Consider the following 13,562-nt stretch of genomic DNA (forward strand, 5'->3'; position numbering starts at 1 on the left):
TCGATCGCATGGGACCGCCTGTGGCGTCAATGGAGGCGAGCAGCGAGGCTGATCTGTGCCGCACGGCAATCGCGGGTAGGACAATGGCTTGGGTTCGAGTCGTGTCTTCTGAGAGCCTTTCTCTCAAGAAGCCAAGTCTCCTGCAGGGTGTCGTCGATGACAGAACAGCAAGACGAGATTACGCTTGGATACTGTGGTTAGGATAACGTTGGTTAAACGAGTAGCAACAGCAGTTGGCAAAAAGAGTAGCAGCAGCGGCGCCGCCCCGAGTCCCGCAACGGCTGGCCCTTTACGAGGGAGCATCGCGCCCATCACCACACAAGTTCATGTGCCTGGCCGAAGCGATGCTCGGCTTGACTGCTGCTGCTCCTTTGACTGTGTAGAAATGCGCACTGATTGCCTAGGGAGAAACATGTTAACCGCTTTTACAATGCGCGAATAATCCCTTTTCATGGACTGCAGCGGAAAAGGGCCTGCGCCAGCGGGGATTGAACCTTGTGCCTTCCGCTTACGAAGCAAAAATCCACCGACTTGACAAAGGGGCGCCACGAGGAATGACCCGCAACGTGCCATGCGATGAGTTGAAAAAGCGAAAAGGAGCTTGATGACAGCACCGGTGCAGCGTATGGTCGCTTCGTGGATAGCCGCGAGCTAGCGTAAACGCTGCACGACCATCATGGGTACACTGTCCTCTCGGTCCTGCGACCGAGCACCGCAACCATGCAACATCTCGTGCGTCGTTTTCGGTGCAACCTTGTGCACGTGGCGTCGCGTTGATCGTCGTCGCGAAGCCTCCGCGATAGCGCGAGCGATAGTGCATGTCCCGCAAGCCTCTTACGCCAGTCAATCGCTGCTGTTGCAACCAAGACCTGCGTCACGGCTCTGTCCCGACGATGTCGATTCTTTGCAAGCTCGCCACGAAGCATCACCAACCCAAGGGTAACCCTCAACGCCCACTTGTCAACGCCTACCGCGCCATCATCAGCGGCAGCATCACATGTGTTGACCACCTGCGACGCAGCATGGCAAGGTCGACGCTCCACCCGTGCGTAACTGCTGGGCCACGTCCAATTGATTACCAAAAGCGTCTCAATATAGCAATATTTCCCTATTACGTCGTCCTAGAAGCATTGCTTGCGGTCTGGATTCTTGCATGAGATCGGATCGGTCCAGCGGAATCTGCTTCTGTGCAAGAGACGTCGATCGCGTCCCACTCTGGTGCGCATGCAGAAAGAGCCGCGTGTCTAATCTCGGCGCGTCGACGTCGCGCCGGTCGTGGGGTCGAGAGAGACACTTGCGAGAAATTGCCCTCCGTGCCAACCCGCCAATCACGCGCGCCGGGTCTCTACCGCTCGAAGCTCGCCAGTCGCGGACTTGGGCATCGATGGACTTTCCAGCATCATCGAACTCGCCGTCGGACGGCAGCAGCCGGACGCTGTGGTTCTTTGGCCTCTGCGCCTCCATCGTGCTCTTTGTGCTCTTCCTCGGTATCGTCAACCACTGCTACAACAAGCACTATGGCATGCCCCTGCCCGCGCCCGCCGTCACAAACCAAAAGTACGTCGTCGCTTCCACGCGTTGCCATGACGCAGACTCTCTGTCCTAGCTTCCACGAGTTTATGCCAGGCATCAAGCGCGGCGACGTCGAGGAGCTGTACGCGCTGGCGTTCCTGGCCATGTCCTTACTTAGCGCCGCTCCTCCGAATAGGCTTGCCAACGTCGAGCGCTGGGAGTGCTCCATCTGTGCATTCCAAAGCTTGCTTCAAAAACCCGCCTGTAGTCTCTGCGGCACACCAAGAGGTACGACCATAGACGTCACGGAGCGCGAGTGCGACGGTGCCCATAGACACGCGGCTCGTCGAGGTCTCGCCCGAGGTCGTCGTGCCGCGCATGACCCGCAGCAGCAGCGTGCTGCGTCGCTCGTCAATCGCCGGCAACTACCGCCATCGATCCAAGTCCACCTTGCCGCGACACTCGATGCGCCGGCTCTCGGTGCTCTTTCAAAAAGCCATCTTGCCCGACGACCTCAACGCCCGTCAGCGCAGCGCACGGTAGACCTCCTCTCGTACTACCTTGGATTCGATGCAAAAGCGTAGCATGCGCAAGCAGTGGAGCCGGCAAATCGACGGTGCCGGGCACGTCTCGTGGAAGCGTCACTTCATCGACTCGGAGGACTTTCCCGCTGCCTTTTTCGTGCAGCTGGTAGACTCGACACAACTGCAATATTCTGGGCTGATGTTCGATGGGCGTAGAACCCGAGCCAGGACGAGATGTTTGCCAACCACGAAGTCGAGCCGCTTGACGAGTGCGTCGTCATTACGCTGCGGGGCAGCATCGTCCGTGGGCTGGACAAGACCCAGGACGCCGATCGGCTGACCGAGCCCGAGTCGCCCGTCGACGAGAGCGACGCGGGGACTGGCGTATACAGCGAGCTCAAGAGCGCCAAGGCGATTGCGTGGCTCGACCTTGCGACGGGGGATCCCAACAAGACGGTGCTGGGCACGTCGATCTCCGAGGCGATGTGGAGCTCGCTCTTGCCGCTCACAAAGCTCGCCTTTACGCTCAAGTATGCGTGGTTCCTCCACCAAACCGCCGACCTCTTCGTGCCCTACGACGAGTTGTACGTAGCAATTTGCTGGTACAGCGAAATAGCAATGCTTGAGTAGATACATCAAAACCAAGGTCCACCGTTCCCGACTCTTTGAGGAAGCGCTCGAGAACCTTTTGCACCTGGACGGCCGCGCGCTCTGTGCCATTCTGCGCTTTCAGTTTGTCGGCGAGTCGGGCCTGGACGCCGGAGCGATCCAGCGCGAGTGGTACTGCGCCGTTCTGCGTCCTGTATCAAGGTATCAACCATTAGGTACATGCTCGTGGCGCAAGCAATGCTCTCGGAAACCTCGGGCATGTTTATCGAAGCCAACCGCGACGACCACTCGTTCTTTATCAACCCCAACTGCGCCGCCGACATGACGTACGACAGAAGGAATCACTCTGAGCCACGTGTTGACGCTTGTACTGTATCGTAGCGAGTCGGCGGTGCACTACCTCGATGCGTTCCGTGCTGCAGGACGCTTTATTGGCCGCGCTCTCCTCGACGGCCAAGTGCTCCCACTGCATTTGAGCCCCGTACTCTTTAAAGGTTCCTGCTTGCTACCACGTTCTAGCGTACGTATCATGTGGCGTAGCGCTGCTTGGCATGCCCTGCACGCTCGATGACATTGAGACGCTCGACAAGACGCTGTACAAGAGGTCTCTCCATTAGTGTTGCATGCCTCGACCATGTCTCTATGATGCTTAGTTTGCGCTACTTGCTCGACAACAAGCACGTCGACGAGTTGGCACTGACCTTCTCTGTGACTCAAGAACGCGCGGGGAAGCTTGTCGAGGTCGACCTCGTACCCCATGGCCAAGACGTGCCCGTGACGGACGCCAACAAACACGCGTACATTGAGCGCATGGTACTGTGATACTTTGTTGTATGTTGTGAAATATATATATTGGAGGTATGTAGATGCGGCATCTTCTCTTTGACCGAATCCAAGACCCATTGCACGCGCTCATTCAAGGCACGTACGACGTTGTGCCGCCCGAGCTGCTCCTTGTCTTTGACCACAAAGAGGTTTGTGTTGCTTCGACGGTTCCGTGACGTCTCACGATGACGTGGGTAGCTCGAGCTCATTCTCTGCGGCCAGAGCGATATTGATGTCGACGATTGGGAGACAAGCACGGTCACGTCGTCGAATTTGAAGAATTCAGCCGTCCTCGAGGTATGCGCCCTGCAAGGTGCAGCCAAGACTCATGACGCGTAGTGGTTCTGGAAACTGGTGCGTGCGCTCTCGTCCGCCGACCAAGCCAAGCTCCTGCAGTACGCGACCGGTTCATCCCGCGTGCCGGTCCAAGGCTTCCAAGGTACGTTGCCTCTAGACACAGTGTTGGGATTCATGCGGGTGGTGGTAGGCTTGACGAGCTACGACGGAAAGATTTGCTATTTTACGCTCAAAGGCGTGCCGTACACGTTGGGCGCGTACCCTGTAGCCCATGCATGCTACAACCGCATCGACCTTCCGTTGTACCCGACGCAGGAGCTGTTAGATGACGCTGTCCGGACACTCCTGCTCTCGGACCCGACCGGCTTCAACATGCAATAAATGTTGAGTCGTCGCCCATAGACGATCACGTCCTGTACCCTACTTATTCCGCGACTGCAGCTAACACTCTTGCCCATACGTGTCTTGTGTGCCTCGCCACTGCGTTGTTGAATGCATGTTGGGGATTGCAATCTCTGTGACCCATCCTCTTCCCCTGCTTGTGGATCGATCAACGCTCACACGCTGAAAAAGCTCATGTCCGCGAGGCCAGTTGCGCGTCGCCCTCGCCCATGGCGCCGATGCCAGGAGCGCTGCCGACGCGCCTACCTCGATGCCATGACCCTTTTCCATGGGCCATATGGGTCCGCGTCGCGATCCCGTGTCGACGGACGCCACGACGACGCCTGACGTGGGGTGCTCGGCCGCCGGCGTCGCGCTTGCCGTTTCGAATTTCCCACGCTTTTGTCACGTCCGGATATTATCCGGATATTCGCGGCGACACAGCTTTTAGTGTGTGGTGTGTTGGGTGGAGAAACCTTCATTTTCTAATACGCTCGGAGCGCATGGAGGGCCTCCCGGCAGTCGAGCCCGTCGAGCTGCGGGACCTCGTGGCACGCTGCGTGGACAAGAGCTACGAGAACTTCCGCGGCCTCGCGCATGGCCTCGGCGGCGTGGCCAAGGCCGAGGAGCGCCGGGAGCAGGCGCTCAAGCACCTCGCCGACACGCGGAGCCTCTTTGAGAAGCTGCTCGTGCTCACGCGCTGGTCGGTGCAGAGCCCGCTCGCCGCGCAGTGCGCCGAGCTGCTCAAGACGGCCAAGCTCTTTACGGACCAGCTCAACGAGTCGAACGACCGACTCTTCTTTCTGCACGCGGATTTGAACCGCGCCAAGGAGCGCACGTACGACCTCGCGACCGCGATTGACGTGCTCTACGGCGGCACGTACCCGCGCCTGCCCAAGCTCATTAGCTACGCGATGCATCCCAAGGAGATGCCCGACGTCGACGAGGACAAGGCGATCCAGGAAATGGACGACATCATTCGCTTCCGACTCATTGAAGAGGAGATTCCGTCGACGTTTACGCGCATCGACGTGGACGGTGGGTTTGTGATTGCACACGTTGAAGGCGAGTTTGAGATTGTCTTTACGCTCAACGGCAAGGAGTCGGACAGCCTCTGGCGGCTCGTCGCGATCAACACGGTGCTCACGGACGCGACAGCGACCGAAAAGTACAAGACGCTCGCCAGCACCAACACGCTGCGCATCATCAAGGCGAACGCGCCGACCGAGCTCCACTACATGCACATGCGCAACCTCGTGCAGAAATGCATGAACAAGTCGAACGCGCCGTTCGTGGCGGCCTGCGACATCATGCGCGACTTTTGCTGCTCGCTCTCGCTGCAGATCCTCGTTGCTCAAGGCCACCTCCTCACCGACTCGCGCTGGAAGAGCAGCAACGTCGAGTTTGTCTACCACGCCGACAAGCAAGTACTCGACATTTGCTACTGGTCGTCGTTCTGCCGCCCGGCCGTGCTCACGACCGAAGCCGCGCAGCTCGCGGCCGAGATGGCCGACAAGTTTAAAAAACCCGAGTCCGAGTCGCTGCCTCCGTACCCGACAGCGAGCCTCTGCGTGCGTCTCTATTCGGACCCAAAGCACCACGACCTCCTCTCGCTCTCACTGCACCCGCCGCCAGCCCCCGAGCTCCGCGCGTCGCTCTCGGACGCGCTCGTCGTGCCGCGCAACATGTATGGGCTCAGCGCCGAGGCCTTCCTCATGGGCGCGATGCGCATGCACGTGGCGTCGGCGCTCTTTTGTCTCGAGCGCCACCTCGTGCTGGGCACGGGCACGTCGACGCCGCTGCACTTGACGACCAGCGAAGCCGTCCACATTGTTCGCACCGAGCGAAGCGTGCACATTGCCCGCGCCGACTCGGGCGGCCTCGCGCAGTACCAGCTCGAGCTTTCGTTTGACGTGCGCACGGGGCTCTTTACGGCCGCGTGCGTGGCGGCGTCCAAGAGCCCGCTCGTCGATGGCGTCGTGCGCGCTCTCGAGGCGTTGCTGCAGCGCAGCGTCAAGGCGCAGCTCGGCCCGACCGGCTTTAGCTTGGCGATCGACGATTTGAAGGCTGTCGCGGACGCGGTGAGCGCGTGTCTCCGCGAGATGCTCGCCTACGAGATCTCGGAGGTCGCGTCGAGCTTTGCCAACATTGAAGTGCACCGCCACGTCTCGGTCAACTGGGACCGGTACATTGCGTTTCGCCGGCAGCAGGGCAACAACGTCGACGCGCTCTCGATCTCGCCGAACGCGCTCTTTTTCCAAATTGTGCGCAACAAGGAGTCGTGTGGGTACCTCGTGGTCGAGATTGACCGCGAGGCCGAGTACGAGAGCTCGACCGACGTCCACTACGTCGAGAACGCCGACGACTGGATCCGCGTACCGGCGTTTTCGCTATTGCAGCTGAGCTCGTCGGCCGGCGCGCCGAGCGCGGTGCAGTTTTTCCAGCGGTTTCCCGCGTTCCGCAAGGACGCGTTGGCGCCCATGATGCCGCCGCCGACCAAGAAGCAAAAGACGGCTGCGAGTACACCGCCGCTCGCGCCGCTCTTCCTCCACGTCGTGAGCTTGTGCCACGAGCGTATCCAGCTGCAGCACTACGTCAACTTTGCCAAGCGCCGACGCGTGCGCATTCGGTATGCGGGCCAAGGCGGCACGGCCTCGTCAAGCCACCAAAGCGGCGAGCAGATCGTGTCGTTCCCGTTTCCCGAGCGCGTGTCGTCGGCGCCGATGGAGATCCGCGCGGTGCATGGGCACTTGCGCAAATGCGGCGGGTTTGAAATGTGCGTGCAATTAGCCTCGCCGCCGTTCAAGTTTCTCATTCCCGACGACTTTTTCGGCACAATGCACCACGGCGACCACCACGCGCTGCCGAACACGAACCTCATCTTCCGGTACCCGCCAACGTCCAAGCTGCAGCCCGACAACCCCCTCGAGACTTTTATCGCTGACCTCCTCATGAACGTGAAACCCATGTGCGAGTTTGGCGTCAAGCTCGAAAAGACGTTGGGGAGTCTCGGCCGGTACGGCCCGGACGTGGACGTGCGCGACCACTTTATCGTCGAGCGCGCCGACCCATTCTCGATCGTGCTCGCGTGTCGCACGAGCAACCCGAAGCGGTGCGTCGCTGCGGGATCGACGCCGGACGACACGATCACGTACCGGATCACGGTGCAGTTCAAGCCCAAAGGCGGCTTCATCCTCACGAGCAGCCACCGCGGCGAGCACCCGCTCTTGCAGTTCATCCAGGCCGCGCTCAACGTCCACAACGACTCTGCGCAGCTGCTCGAGGCGCTCGAGCGCACAACGATCCCGCTCGCGATCCTCTCGAGTGTCGTGAGCTCGCAAGTGATCTCGGCCAAGTGCTACCGGCACGACTCGGCCCCGGTACATATATACAAGCGCCAGCGAGACGCTCATGACATGTGTAGAGGCGAGAGGGCGGCGGTGGCAGTCTTGGCGGCAAAAAGGGCGGCGGCAAGGGCCTCCGGTTCGGGTACAAGGGCAAGCTCCCGGGCGAAGAAAAGGGGTACTACGCCGAGCGCACGTATGGCGGCGACGACCGATCGTTTATGCCGGCCGACCTGCTTTTGATCCCGCGGTCGCAAAACCACATTCGCCTCACGTACGCCGACCGCTGCGGCATCGACGTCTTCTTCATGGAGGTACACGCTCCTCCTCAGGCATGCTCATACATGGAGGCTAGAACGAGACGGTGACGATCAAGAGCGCGCCGTGCGGTGCCCGTGTCCCAAGCTGCGCGGTCGACGGCGGTCTCTCGGTGTCCCACGCCACCTTTGGCGAGCGCCTCCGCAACCTCGTCTTTCCCGAAATGGCTTCGTTGTAGGCACTTCACCACTGCATATAATATACAAGACGACGGTTAACTTACACTCACTACTGCGAACCTACTGGATGTTGAAGCCCGTCGGGTCCGAGAGCAAGAGCATCTTGATGGCGTCCTCGAGGAGCTCCTTCTTGGGGTAGATGGGCAGGTCGAGCCGGTTGTAGCATGCGTGTGCGACTGGGTACATGCCCGGTACGTACGGCAGACCCTTCAGAGTGAAGTAGCAGATCTTGCCGTCGTAGCTCGTCAAGCCCTTGAAGCCCTGAACCGGCACGCGCGCCGAGCCCGTGGCGAATTGCAGCAAGCGCGCCTTCTCGTCGCCACTGAGTCCGTCGAGGATGTCCCAAAACCACTAGATTTTAGCATGAGCTCGAAAGTATCAAGTCAACAATACGTACGGTGACGACGGGGACGGTCTCGAGGTTGGTCGAGAGGACCGTGTTGGCCTTCCAGTCGGCCACGTCAATGTCGGTGAGGCCGCAGAGGATGAGCTCGAGCTCCTTGTGGTCGAATGGCACGAGGAGCTCGGCGGGCAGGATGTCGTGGATGCCTTGGACAAGCGCCAACAGCGGCCCCTCGACGCGCTCAAAGAGGAGGTGCCGGACCATGCGGTCGACGTACTCGTACTTGGTGGCGTCCGTCACGAGCAGCTGCGACCCGTTCGGCACGAGGTCGACCTCGACAACACGTCCGTGGGCGTCGCACGCGGTCACCGAGAAGGTCAGCGTGAGGTCTTCGACGCGGTCCGTCTCGAGAATGTAGCGCAAGCTAGCGAGCAGATGAGCGATTGCGCAGCAACGCCATTGAGCTCTACCTCTTGTAGACCGTCGCATCAAGGCTCTCGACGTCGTCTATGGTCAGCGGCGTACCGAGGATGCTTTTGAACAGCGTCGGGTTCAAATGCAGCGGGAGCACTTGGCCGTCGAGGAGCGCGCGCCCAATGAAGCGGCCGGCCGCGCGGCACGCATCGTTGTGGCTCATCGACTGCGTAAACCTAATCCCATCGACTATGAGACAGGTACTCGATACAAAAGAATGGTACGGGAACGCAGGGTTGGGGTTGAGGATGTACGAGTGGTCGTCGCGGTTGGCCGAGACAAAGAGACCGGCCTGCGGCGACAGCAACGCTTGGGCCACGAGCATGTACCACTCGCGCTGGACCGCACCGGCGTCGAGACCCTTCTCTTCCGTGAACTGGAGCCGAACGATCGCGCAGAGCTCAAACGACTTGAGATGCAAGAGGTTCTCGAGCGCCTCTTCGAAGACGCGGTCGCGGAGCGCGCGCATTTGAATGTAGCCAATCTCATACGGCAACACGAGGTCGGCCACTTGGTGGAGGAACCACGCATACTTGGCCGTGAAGGGCACCTTGGTCAGCATGTGCAGCGACGGCCAGAGACCCGACGCGAGGACGTCGCCCGTGACGAGTCGCGACGCATCGACGGCTTCGATCGGCGAATATACGAGCCGCTTGGAGGATAGCTGCGACGCCGACTCGAGCGTCGGTACCGCCGACTCGGCATCTTCGAGCACAGGCGACATGAGCTTGACGCGCAGCGTATCGAGTGCCGACGCGCCGTCGTCATTGGCGTCGTCGGCGTCGATATGAATGACGAACGCCGGCGGCACGTGGTTGATATCGAGACACCGCCGGCGCCAGTACGGCTGGCCGTGGATATCGACGTGGCGCGACCACTCCTTGCGCATGCTATGGGATAGGATATGGTGAGCTCGAGGCGGCGAGATATGGGTATCTCTACCGGGCCGAGCGCTGGCGGGCCGTCAAGTCTTCGGGCAGCACCATCGTCTTGGTGAAGAAGCCCGAGAGGCGCGGGTTGCCGCTCGGCGTGAGCATGCGGTTCTTGCTCGCCTGGCGAAAGAGCAGCGACGGGTTACTCCGCTGCTTGGAGAGCCGGGTCTGGCTCGACTGCCGCGCGAGCTCGGCGCGGTAGCTCTTGTTGAAGTGCTCGATTTCCGTTGACGGTTCGACGAACCGCGAGTCTATGGCGTAGCTTAGCCACCAAGCAATTGTCAAGCCGCGTCATTGACCCACCTTTTTTCGCGCCGCAGAGGCAGCACACGGGGCGGTCGACGACGTTGAGGAAGGCGCAGACCGGGCACTCCCACCGGTCCACATCCAAAAGCCTAGTCACCAGCATGAGCGCCTCGTGAGCTGCGATCGTCGTACAAGTCTTCGACATCGCCGCGTTTGAGCCCCGGCATAAAGTTGCTCAAGCTAGTCGCGCCACGTCAGCACCCTCAATGTCATTTGCAGTCGTACATGGGCTGGTGGAGCGGGTAGTGACCATCAAGAGCGCTCATGCGGTTGCAGTACTTGGCGAGGCCGCCGAGGCAGAGGAAGAGCACGGCAATGCTCAAGACAAAGAGAATCTCGCTCGACGTCTGCGCGTCCATCGTAGAATCTGCGGTCTTGTCAAATGCAAACTGAGTCGGCGTGCAAGGCAGCACCACTCTCATCGCCCTCGCATGGGCGCAAGTCCAGTGCGCGTGCCACTTGGCCAAGTACTGTGGATGAGCTGACCATACAAACCGCGAGTTGGACGCTCGCGACACGGTGGCTGCGAAAGTCGCCGTCGGACCATGTGGCAAATGACTGCGAGTTTCTATGCAGTGGGCCACGGCCGCCATTACTTTTTTAGATATTTTTTGTGGCATACAAACCTTAGCATAAAGATATGAAAACAATAAAAGATTCGTGGGTGCATGGCGATCGTAAGGCAAGAGACTTGCGGTTCGAAGCATGGCGGAATGGGCGTATCTGGCGACGCTGGTCCCACCGACGTACCCATGCGTGCGCCGGGCGACCACCGGCCGCATGGAGCTTGATGGGCGCCTCAACAAGCGCGACTGGGCGCATGCGCCGTGGACCGCCGCCTTTGTCGACATTGAGGGCCCGGCGCGCAAGGTACCGGATGCGCTATCATGGACAGGTGGCAAAAGCATGGTTAGCCCAACCCGGAAATGACGACGCGCGTCAAGATGATGTGGGACGACGACTACCTCTACGTGGGCGCGGCCATGGAGGAGACCAAGGTCTGGGGCACGTTCACAGTCAAGAACACAGTCATGTACCACGAGAACGACTTTGAGATCTTCATCGACCCGGACGGAAGCCACCACAACTACTAGTACATCCAAGACGACGACAAAGCAACCGCAGCTTACCGAGCCGTGTAGCGAGATGGAGATGAACTGCCTCAATACGATCTGGGAGCTCGTGCTACGCCGGCCGTACAAGGACGGCCATGACATTGAGAACCCGCGCAACCTCGTCGACATTCGGTCGGCCGTGCACATTGACGGCGCCGCCAACGACCCGTCCGTAACATGCCGCAGCTGGAGTCTCGAGGTCGCGCTACCACTCGCAGAGCTCGCTATCTTCGACGAGCGCCAGGCCCGACAGGTCGTTTCTTAGTCGCCGAACACCGAAAAAACACATGTGTAGGTGCAAGTGGGGGACACATGGCGCATGAACTTCTCCCGCGTCCACTACGATCTCAGTGTTGAGAATGTCAATGGCCAGCCCACGGTACGCCAGTCGCACGGGCGCCGGTTGCGACTCGTAATGGTACCTAGTACGTCAAGGTCCCCGGTCGTCGCGAGTACAACTTTGTCTGGTCGCCCACCGGTGTGATCGATATCCATCGTCCGGAAAAGTGGGCGCTCGTGCGCTTCCTCGGCACATGCGCTGTCGACCCCGCGACGTGGCCAGCCACCGAGTGCGTCACCGCAACGCGTCGACAGACTCTGGCTGACGACGTCGCGTAGGCGCGCCTTGCTGCAAGCGCTCTCCGATGAAGATGTCTTGAACGCAGTCTACTATGCCCAGCGCCAGTACCACGCGGTCCACGCCACGTACGCGCCGTCGCTCGATGTTTTGTTTGGCGATGCGACGCCGCCCCGCGTGACGCTCGACGTACGAGTCATGGACGGGAATGGTCGAGCCAACGGCGTGTGTAGGTGGCCGACGACAAGTGCTCGTACACGCTCTCGTATGTGGACGCGGCGGGCGGCAAGCATGGCATGACGCACGATGCCAAGTACACTCGATCTTGATGGAGGGTCGTCGCGACGTTCGTGGACGGGCCATAACAGCCGGAAGACTAGCCATTTTGGCTTGTGTAATACAGACAACTTGACCAGCGACGCGATGGCGTGGTGTGTGCCAGTGGGCGTCGCTAGGGATGCATTTGCAAAGCTCATCCTGGGCGAAGCGGTTTGGCGACTGCGCCGTTGGTGGGCATCGTGACCTCGCTCCGTGTGTCGTCGGGCAGCATCTTGGACCACCACCGTTCTCGCAACGTCGCAGAACGTCGACCTCTCTCTCAACACATATGACATGGGCTCCCACATGGTCGCGCTACCCATCTGACACAGCAAGCTGCAAACACGACAAAGACCCAGTTCTCACAAGTCTTGCTGTTGCGGACGATTGTTCTGGACGCCGTTCGCCTGGCGCTGCAAGAGAAATGGAAGGGGTGACACCTTGGAGGTCGTCGGGTACTGTCAGCGGTACAGTGCCTCTGCAACCAGCGCTAAAGCTCACGCGCCCTTGACGTATCGTATCAGCTCTCTAGTTCGAGGAACTTCTTGGTCCGACCTGTCTCGCCATGACCAGTTCTTCGTAGACTCTCAGCGTTGATCGCCATGCACTCAAGTCGACTCCGCACCCGCCGTCTCGCTTTCGTATTGTGGTATTGGCGCATGCTTTTGTACAGGCAATAGACTCACTCCAACAACAACAAGGAACATCGCAGGAGGTCGTTGGACTGCGACTGCAAACCACTGCCAACACCGAAAAGGATCATGTGACGTAGAGCGTTCGTGGTTGGTAATAAGACCCAAGCAGATATTGTGATTTGCACGCTGTCGGTCACCACGTCGCTCGTCCCGACGACACACGCTGTTGCGGTCGTGGGACGTTTGTGCCCCAAATACGACGCGTGCGTCATGACGCAAGCAGACGGATCTGCCGTCACAAGCGCCATATTCGATGGACCGTTGGCTCGTGGATCTTGGGATGGTGGATCGCGATGGGTCCCCAAATGTCGAACAAGTCGCATGACAACAGAGCACACGACGTGGCGCACGCCCAGCAATGAAACCGATTCTTCTGTCGACAAAGGTTTCTGCGAGTGCAAGTTGTATACACCACGCCGCATCAAGCTATCTTTGCGGCTTTATCGGAACAATAGCCTACTCGTCCATACAAGCTTTGCGTTGTGTATATCCTGGACAAGATACGACGGGTCACGAGGGATCCCTGCGTGCGGGTACCTCAGTGCTCAATTTCGACCGCCGTCAGCAACCATGCGTCTCGCCTTTGCTCTGTTTGCTGCCGCTGTCGTTGGTGCCTCCACGCCCACGTCCGATACGTGCCCTTCGATCCAGCGCGGGTACGACTACCCCGGCAACGACCTCGACAACGTCCAGGTCTCGGGGTCGGACCAGGACAAGGCAGACGCCTGCTGCAAGGCTTGCACGAAAGAGATCAGCTGCGCTGGCTGGGTCATCAGCGGCAGCAAATGCTACCTCAAGAACAAGCTGGTGGGC

At 59.9% G+C, this 13,562-nt stretch overlaps 5 protein-coding genes across 5 annotated transcripts in view; 4 read left to right on the forward strand and 1 right to left on the reverse strand.

The window, feature by feature from the left end:
* Window positions 1-1,384: 1,384 nt before the first annotated feature.
* Window positions 1,385-4,148, forward strand: SDRG_05722 (hypothetical protein; the record flags this gene model as incomplete). Its single annotated transcript, XM_008611452.1, has 14 exons — window positions 1,385-1,557; window positions 1,607-1,800; window positions 1,847-2,051; window positions 2,097-2,202; window positions 2,253-2,620; window positions 2,667-2,816; window positions 2,861-2,971; window positions 3,027-3,139; window positions 3,186-3,249; window positions 3,299-3,458; window positions 3,512-3,619; window positions 3,669-3,767; window positions 3,810-3,909; window positions 3,958-4,148. 14 exons carry the CDS (start codon window positions 1,385-1,387, stop codon window positions 4,146-4,148), a joined length of 2,142 nt encoding a protein of 713 aa, XP_008609674.1.
* A 485-nt stretch (window positions 4,149-4,633) lies between these two features.
* SDRG_05723 (hypothetical protein) lies at window positions 4,634-8,118 on the forward strand. The gene is made up of 3 exons (XM_008611453.1): window positions 4,634-7,528; window positions 7,573-7,806; window positions 7,848-8,118. Exons 1-3 carry the CDS (start codon window positions 4,652-4,654, stop codon window positions 7,986-7,988), a joined length of 3,252 nt encoding a protein of 1,083 aa, XP_008609675.1. The 5' UTR covers window positions 4,634-4,651; the 3' UTR covers window positions 7,989-8,118.
* On the reverse strand, window positions 8,050-10,466 carry SDRG_05724 (hypothetical protein; the record flags this gene model as incomplete). Its single annotated transcript, XM_008611454.1, has 8 exons — window positions 8,050-8,340; window positions 8,387-8,756; window positions 8,803-8,982; window positions 9,031-9,696; window positions 9,749-9,989; window positions 10,042-10,133; window positions 10,177-10,224; window positions 10,270-10,466. The coding sequence occupies 8 exons, from the start codon at window positions 10,464-10,466 to the stop codon at window positions 8,050-8,052; spliced, it is 2,085 nt and encodes a 694-aa protein (XP_008609676.1).
* A 235-nt stretch (window positions 10,467-10,701) lies between these two features.
* Window positions 10,702-12,155, forward strand: SDRG_05725 (hypothetical protein). The gene is made up of 7 exons (XM_008611455.1): window positions 10,702-10,914; window positions 10,959-11,137; window positions 11,187-11,412; window positions 11,455-11,538; window positions 11,586-11,728; window positions 11,778-11,925; window positions 11,970-12,155. The coding sequence occupies exons 1-7, from the start codon at window positions 10,750-10,752 to the stop codon at window positions 12,063-12,065; spliced, it is 1,041 nt and encodes a 346-aa protein (XP_008609677.1). The 5' UTR covers window positions 10,702-10,749; the 3' UTR covers window positions 12,066-12,155.
* A 1,164-nt stretch (window positions 12,156-13,319) lies between these two features.
* The window catches only part of SDRG_05726 (hypothetical protein), a gene marked incomplete at both ends in the record, with an annotated part of 2,025 nt that continues 1,782 nt past the window's right edge, over window positions 13,320-13,562 (forward strand). Inside the window, one exon of the mRNA XM_008611456.1 lies at window positions 13,320-13,556. Coding sequence (XP_008609678.1) covers window positions 13,320-13,556 — 237 coding nt within the window. The remainder of the gene's footprint in view (window positions 13,557-13,562) is intronic.

Source organism: Saprolegnia diclina (genome assembly GCF_000281045.1).
Source record: "Saprolegnia diclina VS20 unplaced genomic scaffold supercont1.15, whole genome shotgun sequence".
NCBI classification, from domain to species: domain Eukaryota; phylum Oomycota; class Saprolegniomycetes; order Saprolegniales; family Saprolegniaceae; genus Saprolegnia; species Saprolegnia diclina.

What these genes read in the sequence shown, in the direction of transcription:
- SDRG_05725 (XM_008611455.1), top strand. Translation starts at nt 10,750, where the DNA reads ATGGCGGAATGGGCGTATCTGGCGACGCTGGTCCCACCGACGTACCCA. An exon ending in TTGAGGGCCCGGCGCGCAAG is followed by an intron (nt 10,915 to 10,958) that starts GTACCGGATGCG and finishes AAGCATGGTTAG; the next exon opens with CCCAACCCGGAAATGACGAC. An exon ending in CGCCCCGCGTGACGCTCGAC is followed by an intron (nt 11,926 to 11,969) that starts GTACGAGTCATG and finishes CGGCGTGTGTAG; the next exon opens with GTGGCCGACGACAAGTGCTC.
- SDRG_05723 (XM_008611453.1), top strand. Translation starts at nt 4,652, where the DNA reads ATGGAGGGCCTCCCGGCAGTCGAGCCCGTCGAGCTGCGGGACCTCGTG. An exon ending in ACCGGCACGACTCGGCCCCG is followed by an intron (nt 7,529 to 7,572) that starts GTACATATATAC and finishes TGACATGTGTAG; the next exon opens with AGGCGAGAGGGCGGCGGTGG. An exon ending in TCGACGTCTTCTTCATGGAG is followed by an intron (nt 7,807 to 7,847) that starts GTACACGCTCCT and finishes CATGGAGGCTAG; the next exon opens with AACGAGACGGTGACGATCAA.